Raw genomic sequence first — 11,406 nt, forward strand, 5'->3', positions numbered from 1 at the left:
CTTCAGCTTAATTTTCCTAGTTTTAACCTTCTTAATATATAGAATATGGTTCTGTTAATTGCAAAAAAAAAAGTTAAGAATTAGAACTTGATTAGTATATAAAAATAAAAAAAATAAAGAACACCGATAATAAAAAAATCACTGATAATGACTTCAATTTTTCTTAAACTAATTAAGAACTAAAGATTAACTAGTATTTAAATATTCTGAAAAGGAAAGGAAGAAATGAATTTAAAAAATCAAAAATCAAATTTTAGAGAATTTCCAATGTGGCCATGACGTGACGCTTATGTGGTTCTGATGTGTCAATGACGTGGTGCGCGTGTAATACACTTGCCAACTCGAGACTGGTATTATATTTTTAGGGTGGTATTAATTCACTTCAAATATGTTAAGGGGGGTATTTAAACGCATGTATAGTTTAAGTGTTAAAGTAAGTTATGCTGCCAAGTTCAGGGTTTTTTTTAATGTAGTTTCCCAAATATTATTAAAGAACCATGTTCTTGTTTTCTTTCTTTTAAAATCACTTTAACAAATAAAAATGTAGGAAATATATTTTTCTTCTTAATCTCATTTTATCAATTAAAATAGAATAATTTCATGTACCATTTCGACATATAATATAGGTCATATATAATATATCATAATATATCCATCATTAATTTATATTTATATAACGATAAAAAATCATTATAAAAAATAAGAAATATTTCCATTTTTTTTTTCTGAATTGAAGTAAGATAAACATTTCCTAATTTAAAAAATATTATTTAGAAAAAAGAATTTGTTCAAAAGAAAACAAATAATATATTTATTTGAAAAATGAACATTTTGACCCATTAAATAACAATAAGGACATTTTTGGACCAAAGTATTGACAGTAAGGACATTGTTGGACCAAACTGTAAACGAAGGACAATTTTATTCCTTTCACATAGTTTAAGGGCATTTTTTTACCCTTTTACCTTATTTAAATTGCGAAGATAAAATAAAAAGATAAGTATTATTATTGCGGTCTTGAATTGCCTTAGAAAATGCTTCATATCAATCTCAATCTCATATATTTTGAAAAAATACACGATTAACAGTAATTGTTGTTAGAAAAGTTATTATTGAATATGCTATTATTAATAAGAAATCGAAGATAGTAAACAATTTTATTCCATAATAAAAATATTGTTTGATGTAATTTAAAAAGGGAAAATTATATATAATAGCAAACTATTAATTCAAATTCAATGCTATAAATATAGTTTGATTTAATTGTACTCTATAGCAAACTATTGCTATTTTCGCCACTCTCCCTGGTGGAATCTCGCTCGCCACTCTCGTTTGGTGGTAGTCTCGCTCGCCTCTCTCGCTTTTATACAAACACAAATGTATAAAATGCATTTGTGTTTGTAAGCAAGAGGAAATTGTATATATACATATATTTTCGTTCCCCTCTCTCCCGTCTCCTAGATCTCGCTCGCCACTCTCCCAAATCTCACTCGCCACCCTCGCCTCTCTTGCTTATACAAACAGAAACGAAATGTATAAATTGTGCTTCTGTTTGTATAAAGCGAGAGAAAATTGTATATACACATGCAAATACATATATCTTCGTCATATACACTTTTAATTATACAATACAAATATTTCCCTTCCCGGTTTTCTTTTGCCTTTCTCTCTTTCTCGTTTTATACATATACAGATTATACAATTGATCTTTTGTATACAACTGCTATCTTTTGTATATGTATAGCGAATTATACAACTGTTTTCTTTGTATATGTATAGCGAATTATACAAATGTTTTTTTTTGTATATGTATAGCGAGTTATACATATATATGTTTTTTATGAGCGCAATTATACAAACTTTGTTATAGCATATAAATATGAATTTTGTGTTTGCTATATGTGAAAGTTGCTCATTTAAAAATGAGGACTAGTTCACAGGAGACGGAAGTCATATTTAAAGGCCTTTAAAATTTATTAAGCATTTGAATCATGTCTATTTTATATATATTCCTAGATATTTAAAATAACTCATAATTAAGCTAAATTTTCTTTTTCTTAATAATTTTTTCTTTTCAAGGTGGAGCTTTTCCCAAATTGAATTATATGTGATGCTAAAGATACACTTTGAACTTTGTAGTTCATTGATATATAATCATTAGTTTATAATTTATTATTCTTTCGTCCATTATTTCACTAGAATAAATTTAAGAAAAAAAGACATAGTTTTTTAACTTGTATCTAATACAAGTTTTAAAATATTTATATGTTATAAATCATCTAATTACAGGTAAAGTTGAAATTCTAAAATTAATTTATTTTTGAATATAAAAATACAACTTTCTAGTTTCTATTTAGAATAACAAAAATTTAAACACCCCCCACCCCCCCCCAAAAAAAATAAAAAAATATAACACATAAATTAAAGCAAAAAAGGAATAATGTCCTCACGTTAATTCAAAACTTTTTTTCTAATTACACCTTAATTCAAAACAATTAGTATGATTTGATTTAAATATTTAATGATAGTATATGGTTGCCAAAGTAGATTCTTATCAAAGTGTTACTAATTCCATTTTTATTTTATATATAATAAAATGTTAGAATTTTGATTATTTTTTTTATATATATTTATTTTTTATATTTAATTTTTTTTTAAAAAGTTTTGACTTCGTCACTAAACATAATTAGAAACGTGCTTATGCCCTACCAGGCTACCACGAGCCTCGTCTTGTTTAATGTTTCTTGTGAACTTCATTTGTACACCATTTAATCTCAAGTCTCAACGCATGTTAAGATTTTAATTGCTCCCACAATAAACAAAGAAGTATTATTTTTAGCTGTTGGTGATCTAACATTGATTTTCAATATCATTATTTCTAAATTGAAGAAAATTGCTTTTTGGTATTAACTATATATGCTCTTTGATGAAATATTTTCATCGTTTCATTTATAATCTTCAACTACAATTTCGTACTTCAAAAAGCAACGGAATCCCTCAAATTTTATATAAAAAAATAATTAAAAACAAAGGAACTACATCAATTTTCTTTTTAAAAAATTATAATTTTCACGCATTTTTTGCGCGAAAAGACCCGACAATATACATCTATCGGTTTTCTATTAAAAAATAAAAAAACGACAAACTAGATCGGTTTTCTGTCGATTTTTTCCCTCAATTTTTTTGTTTGTTGTTTCTAGTAGTGTAGGTTCAAAATCTTTTATATGTCACATTACCAAGGGTTTGTTTTCCCTTCCCTCACCTAAATCACTTCTCTATCCACACTATAAATAGCAAAACTTAACAACCCTTCATCCAAATCACATCCAACTCCACGCTATAAAGAACAAAACTTAACAATCCTTCATCGATCAAACTTCATACGCCACCTGTCATTTGCCATGGACCCAACAAGCTAGAGATATGCATCGTCTTTAAATCGTGAATCCACCTTTAATTACATCAAAAAACAATACCTCATTAGTTAAAGTAAACATAAGGGTGCCACAACAAATTTACCAAAATTCAAATTTTAATACTGTATATGTGAAACAACATGTGAATCTAACTGATCAAAACATTACAACAATACCCTTTACACACCTATGTGGAATAAAGGTACGCGTGTGCATTTCAATTTTCAAAGATTTATTTCCAAAACTTCCACATTTTAAAAATAAAATAAAATATAGGCTACACAATCTAAACACATTTTCAACTCTCGACAAACTTCTTATCTCAATAGATCTTTTCAAAGGATTGTTTGTCCAAACGGCTCTACCCTTTTTAACAAATGGGAGACAAAAAGAAACTTTATCTTTTTGTAGATTGTCTTCAAAAAAAAATTGCGCGTGCATTGCAATGTACACTTCATATTTAATTTATGAATTAAAAAGGTATGACACTAAATGTGAAACAGAACAATAATTCTACAATTTAAGATATTCATGCACAAAGGAAGGAGCTAGTGAGGACCTAGGGTTCATTGAATCCCCTTCAGTGGAGAAAATATATTATTTAAATATAGTTAAAATTATTTTTTATGTTTATGTTATAGAAGACTAGATGTTGAATGTTTTCGACTTTTTCGTGTATTTACTCTTTCATATTTTGAATTTTCTAATGAAAATTCTAATTCCGTCACGGCTCAATGTAAAACAAATTGGGAGCTATCAATTAGGTTCAACCCCCCAACGTTCTTTCTCCAAAACCTTTTTATTTTGTTAAAAAAAAAAAAAACCATTAAATAAAGGAAGAGAAAAAAAATTTAGACAAGACTTGCTATATTTAAAAGCCTCCATGTCGCATGTTGTGACATTTATATGATGATGGCAATATTTTTATATACGCGTCCGCCTCCACTCCCCCGCATATTTAGAATTCTCCCACATAGCAATAATACCGTACTATACAACAATGACAATAACATAGTTAGAATAACACAAGAATTAATAATATACAGATTAGTTATAAGAAATTTTATATATTATTTCATATTAGGATTTATTATATAATTATTCTATTTTTTTATTATATATATAGAGAGAGATATTTTTAATTGCAAACTAAGCATCGTGTTAATACTATACATAAATAATTTATCTCTTGATTAGCAGTATATGCATAACTGTCTCTAAATCATTTACTAAAAGTCTCCTAAATTTAATCTCATAATTGGAGATCTGACAATAATATCACACTATTGTTTGGTTAATATTTTGCAAAATTCCTTATATTTGTCGGCATATACAACTTAGAAATATCATCATACTCCCTCTGTTCCTAATTACTTATTCACTTTTTTTTACATAGTTGTCTCTAATTACTTATCTATTTTGACAAATTAAGAAAGGACAATTTTTTTTTACAAATTATGCCCTCAATTAATTACTTTGAAAAAAATAGAACTTCTTGAAAATTTTAAATTTTTAATTCATTCACTTCATAATTAATAGGGGTAAAATGGTAAACTCACTATATTAATAATTGTTTTCTTAATAGGTGTGTCAATTCAAAAGTCGACAAGTAATTAGGAACAAAGAGAATATTTTTTTGTCTCGATTTATGTGACACTTTCATTTTTAGACGGTCCAAAAAGAAATTCATCTTTCCTTATTTGACAATTATTTAATGACGTCATTCTATTTTATTCTTATTTGGTCATATTTAATACTTTATTGTGAAAAAAATCAATTAGAAATATGATTTTTTTTTTAAAAAAGGATAATTTGATAAATATAACAAAATCTTTTTTTATTTTTCTTAAATTCTGTATAAATAAATAATTCATATTGGTAAATATCTTCACCCACACTTCTCAATTACTTTTGACTTTCATCAATAACCTATAATAGAAAAGACAACGAAAATGACACATTACTTTCTGCAACCCACCACGAAATTTCCGTACGCGCTAATCCCACGTAATACCGACTGTACAACCGCCATTTAACTACTAATAAAATATTCCAAATTGCCCATAAACTATATACGATAACACTTCCTATATAAACTTCCTCCAATAACAATTTTATTCTTCACAAAAAAATTCATTTTCATATGTGAAGAGGGAGAAAAAAAAAGGCAGATTTTTCATATAGCATGTGCATGGAGACTACTATTTCTAACACGGAAAACAAGTCCGTTTTGTCAAAATTGAAGAACAAATTCTCATCGAAAAAGTCGATTGCAATCGACGATACTACTATTAGTCGTAATAATACTCTTTCTGTGAGTATAATTACGACTAGTAGTAGCGAAAATAACGATCAATTGGAGAGGGTATTTACGTACTTTGACGAGGACGGAGATGGAAAAGTGTCGCCAGCGGAGCTACGGAGGTGTGTGAAGGCGGTAGGCGGAGATTTAACGACGGAGGAGGCGGAGATGGCGGTGAGGCTATCGGATTCGGACGGGGATGGGATGTTAGGGTTAGAAGATTTTAGTAAATTGATGGAATTAGGAGAAAAGGATAATAAAGAGAGTGAGTTAAGAGGAGCATTTGAGATGTATGAAATGGAAGGAAGTGGCCAAATTACCCCTAAGAGTTTGAAGAGGATGTTGAGTAGACTTGGTGAGTCTAAATCTATTGATAATTGCAAAGCTATGATTAAAAAATTTGATCTTGATGGTGATGGAGTTCTTAGCTTTGATGAGTTCAAAGTTATGATGAATAGTTCTTAAAATAGAGAGTTTTTAGATTTAGAGATCATGTGTGTATATATATATATATATATGATTCTTTGGTCTTTTCTTGGTTGAAGAGTTCCACGTCAGACGTAGTTAGGTTCAAATTTCATAATATGGTAATAAAGCAAGATTCGTTACAATTCTTGTTTGTCGATGTTAGGCCTTCTTATATTAATTTGCCAAGGTCAGATGTTAGCTTTGGGCGTACTGAACCTGAAGAGTCCACATCGAATGTTAAAGAGATGAGTGATCTCATTATCTTTGAACAATAATATTTTTTTCTTGAACTGCCTTTTGGGTTAATTAAGTATAAGATTTATTTCTTTTAACATAATTCAAATAATGTTGATTGATATATTTTATGTATACACTGTGTTGTTATCAAGATTTGCCACACATTAATTATAATTACTTGGTTGTTATTGCTAATAATTTATTTATGTGTTTGGCATTTTGTCAAAGTTCTTAGAAGTAAAATAACTTGCAGTTGAGTGCCAAGAAAGAAAAAGGAGTTCTATAAGTTGTATCCTCCAAAATAAAATAAAATAATAGGCTATAAAATTAAGCTTTTGGATAGAAAAATATTTATCTACCTATTTTTACATCAATTTAATAAAAACATAAGATGCATCTTCACATACATTGTTATTGCTACATAAGTCACGTTTATTTACTACTTAATGTTGGGTTTTATTTGTCCTGAATTTCTTACCATAAATAGGTTTTCCTTTTAGAAAAATGTTTTGGTTTGGCTAGTCCTTTTCTTGTAGGAAAAGGTTTGGGACTCTATAAATAGAGGTTTGTTCCTTCTAACTTAATCAGCATTCACAATGTAGTCTTAAGGGCTTTGAGAGTTTTGGTTAGGGGGAGAATTTTTTGGGTCACAAGTTTGATACGTTATCACTTGTGTGAACCTCCCATGTATTCCGAGTGAATTGGTTGAGGTTATTTCTCTCTATATTTTGTACTCTCGTGTTTAGTGGATTGCTCATCTCCTTTGTGGACGTAGGTCGATTGACCGAACCACGTTAAATCTTTGTGTCTTTGTATATTTCTCGTTTGTCTTCTTACTCATGGTCTTTCGAGGTTTGCTTTGCTATCTTCCGCTTTACACCTGCTTATTTCGGTCATAACACTTAAACCATTGTCAACTAATAAGATAAATTAGTAGGAATTTTTATATTCTAAACTTCGTGAATTGTGGATGAAGTTATATATCACTTGATCACCTAAATTTGTATTATAGTATCAGTCGTGAGTTCTTAAAATAAAATATTATAGTTTTTTTAAATTTCTGACAAAATTTTGGCCAATTTTTTTAGCAATTTAGCACTTCCCTATATTTTAATTTCATGATGTTGAAATGTTACCACAGGTTAGTGCAAAATTGTGGGGATATAAAGAGAACAAATTTAGCTGACTTTCATGTAAAAAGTCATAACATTTATATTTGGCATATCTCAAAGTTTTTGACTTTGAATTCATGGCTTTTATAGTTGATTAAATTCTTTAGACTTTTGCTAGATACACGATGGCGTCAAATTCACTAAACGATGAATGCAGCCTAATAAATTAATCAACATGGATTGTGATGAGATGATTGAGATCCTTTCGCCTTTAATCAAAAATTATGAATTCCGACCCTACAAATGAAAAAGAAAATAAGAGTGAAATAGACCCTACAATATGTACATCAATCTAAATTTAATAAGACCTCAATATAGAAAAATCAATAAATAATTTTTAAAAAAAAGCAAATAAGAAAGTTCTTGGAAGTTAAACAGATGCTAAAATTCTCTCCCTCTATTGGCAGAAGTAGGCCGGCGTCTCTGTAAACTTTGACTTTAGGGGAAAACCTTTTTAGAGTTATTTTATAAAGAGACAATTTGTTTTTAGTACTATTATTTATAGAAAATTAAAAATTAAAATAATTTGTTATAATTATTGTTATATGGGAAGACATCCTTTTACTTTTAATTAACAAATGTTTGAACTTCACATTTAGCAAATCCATTTCCATCCTAGTTTTATTTTGTCTGAATCTTTATCATTCATTCATAAATCCACAAAATTGGCAAACATTGTGGAAGCTCTTTGATAAGTAAGTAATTTACTGGACACAACATATATAAATCCCAAAATAATTTTATCTTAAAAATTTATCCTACCTTGAAAAGTGCTATCAAAGTATTCAATAGAACAAGTCTTAGATAAGGTATCTAAGATATGGAAAAGTCCAGGGGTGCACTATGACTTTAGAGCCTTGAAATTAAAAGGGTAAATTTTATATATGACAAACAGATTTAAGCAAATAATGTTCCATAGCTATAATTTATCTATCTTCCATGACTACAGTTATTTGCTATGGAAATTTGTGTTTGTATATCCCGATTTATTTATTTATTTAAAAAGTATACAAATCATCCACTTTTAATTAATGAATATATGAGCGCTAAATTCGATAACAGAAATAATAATGAATCCCAGTATTTATGCTAACATATTTTTTTTGCGTAAAATGACTTCTACTACAATAATAACACCATAATAATTGGATTCATCATATTGGAGAAGCTCCATTAAAAGGAAAAAATTATATGTTTTATTTTGTATACGTATAAAATATTATGCGTTTTATATCATGGATTTATCATAGAACGTATATGTTCCATATGTATATTAGAATTATATGTGTACGATAATATTTGAATATGTATATAGATGGTACAATTTGTATATAAATATAAAGGCTTAAGTTATCGCTGTCCCCTTAAAGTTGTCCGCATAATTCAGTTAAAAACATTATCTAAGGCTTGTTCCAATTGAACACCTTCATTAGTTAAAATATATACCTATTGAACATTTTCTAACAATCAACTAAACATAGAGAGTGAGGGCATCTCCAACCCTGTTCTCTATTTCACTCTCCAAATATAGAGTTCTCTATTTTTTCAGACAATCAACTCCAATCAAATTCTCTATTTTACTCTCTAAAAAAGAATCTTTTTATCTCTCTTCAATATTATATTATAATTTCTATTTCATTCTTATTTTCTTATTTCATAATATAAATCCCTTCTTTCTTTTTTTTCGAAATAATCACTTTTATATAATTTTCATGTAATATGAATTTTGTTTTGTCAAATTCTTTTTTTAATATAAAATTATATTTTATTCTAAATTTCTAAGTAACATAAATTAGAAGCAAATATTACATACAATTAATGAACAATTCAAATAAAAGTGAAATCATTAATGAAATATAATTATACAAGCATTACATAAATACCTAACTTTCAAGATTATTACGTTGCTCACAATAAATGCTCTATTAACACATTATGAAGTTCAAAATGAGCATTTTTATCCGTAATTTTTTTTATGTCTAGCGAAAAATTGTTCAAATCGAAGATTTTCATCTGCCACCATTTTTGTCGTTGCAATTGGAGCCTCTACGACATCTTGAATTGGTGCATTAAGATTGCGTCCACCCTCGATTATCATGTTGTGCAATATAATACATGTAGTCATTATATCATGTAGCACTTCTTTTTTTCAAAAGCATGGTTGTCCTACGATAATTGCAAAACGTGATTGCAAACCTCCGAATGTACGTTCAACATCTTTTCGGCTCAATTCTTGTTTCATCGTGTAATATTTCTTCTTTTGAGAACGTGGATTACAAATAGTTTGAACAATTGTAGACCATTTAAAATTGTGCGTTCTTTATAGTGAAAATTAATAATAAAATCAAATTATATTAAATTGACAAAAAAAAATTTAAAAATGAAATATTATTAATTCGGAATGAAAGTAATATATTACTCTCCAAATATAGAGAATGAAGAGTAAAATAGAGTGAGATTGAAGATGGTTTGAGTGACATACACTCACGGGTGATTAGGCACAATAACCAATAAAAAAAAGACATGTGGCATTGACCCATAATAACAATTAAAAAATTAAATTAGAAAGAAAAACAAAATAAAACTACTTTTTTAGCCAAAAAAAAAAAGGAAAAGAAAAAGAACCTTTCTTCCCATTTCTTCTTTGCCACAACACTCACCCAACCACATCGCCTCCATACACATAGAGTTGCCGTCGGCTAAAACCACAAGCACTCCGATTATCATCGTAACTCCACTTTATCTCTCTCAATTCACAGAAAAAAAAAAATTCCCACCCATACACCTGCCCCCCCTCCTTTATTCTAAAACCCATCAGCATTGTTGTGTCATTTCTCCAAATCTCACCTTTTTTTTTCAAACACCAATTCAGATTCGTATATTTCTTTAATTCCTCTACGTTGTGAGTTCTTTAGGGTTTGAATTCTTTAACAATTTTAAGAAAATAATTTCAGATTCGTATTAGTCTTGCCGGAAAAAATGGTGTTTCACCGAAATTATTTTTGACACAATTTGATTATTATTGTTTTGATGAAATTCTCTTCTATAACTCCAAGATAATGACGATGATATTGAGAATGGCGGAATAATGCTAGAAAGAAAGAATTAAGGAGTATATGGGGAAGGGGTGTGGCGGGGGACGGTGGCTTAGAAATTTGACTGGTAAGAATTCTAGGTAATATGAAATTGAGAAGTCCAATTGGAGGAAGACGACTGCCATGAATTTAACTAGCAGATTCAGTTTCTCTTTTAAACAAAAAATGAAGGAAAAAACATGGAACCAAAACAAAGTGTAAAAGATCTTCTAAATTGACTGAAGAAGACGAGTGTTAAAGGGGTATGGGGTGAGGTTGTTTTTCTTTTTAAATTAAGAGATTATTGTTGAACTAAATTATTATTAATTTTAGTTATTTAGTTAATGTATCCAGGTTTCAAAACATTACAAGATTAACTTTAAAAAATTAAAAAATAATAATATTGGGATCTATTCACACGCTCAAGGACAGTGAATTACACTTATCTTGCCACATAAACATTTTATGTTTAATGGGTATATGTTTTGAACAATTTAAATGTTCAATTGATACAAGTCTTAGTTGAGGTGTCTAAGTGATTTATGCGAACAACTTTAAGGGGCGGCCTATGACTTAAGACAACAACAACAACAACAACATACCCAGTGAAATCCCACTAAGTGGGGTCTGGGGAGGGTAGAGTGTACGCAGACCTTACCACTACCTCGTGGAGGTAGAGAGGCTGTTTCCGGAGGACCCTCAGCTCAAGTACAACAACCCAAGAAAAATAAGAGGAA

At 28.9% G+C, this 11,406-nt stretch overlaps 2 protein-coding genes across 2 annotated transcripts in view; both read left to right on the forward strand.

The window, feature by feature from the left end:
* LOC125872947 (structural maintenance of chromosomes protein 3) overlaps positions 1 to 11,406 on the forward strand; it is a 138,320-nt gene that overhangs the window by 46,535 nt on the left and 80,379 nt on the right. The gene's annotated exons all lie outside the window — the stretch shown is intronic.
* Positions 5,529 to 6,329, forward strand: LOC125872955 (putative calcium-binding protein CML19). Its single transcript, XM_049553775.1, has one exon. It carries the CDS (start codon positions 5,602 to 5,604, stop codon positions 6,181 to 6,183), a length of 582 nt encoding a protein of 193 aa, XP_049409732.1. The 5' UTR covers positions 5,529 to 5,601; the 3' UTR covers positions 6,184 to 6,329.

The sequence above is a fragment of the Solanum stenotomum genome, chromosome 8 (assembly GCF_019186545.1).
Source record: "Solanum stenotomum isolate F172 chromosome 8, ASM1918654v1, whole genome shotgun sequence".
NCBI lineage: Eukaryota > Viridiplantae > Streptophyta > Magnoliopsida > Solanales > Solanaceae > Solanum > Solanum stenotomum.

Coding starts and splice junctions, on each gene's coding strand:
- LOC125872955 (XM_049553775.1), top strand. CDS start 5,602: ATGTGCATGGAGACTACTATTTCTAACACGGAAAACAAGTCCGTTTTG.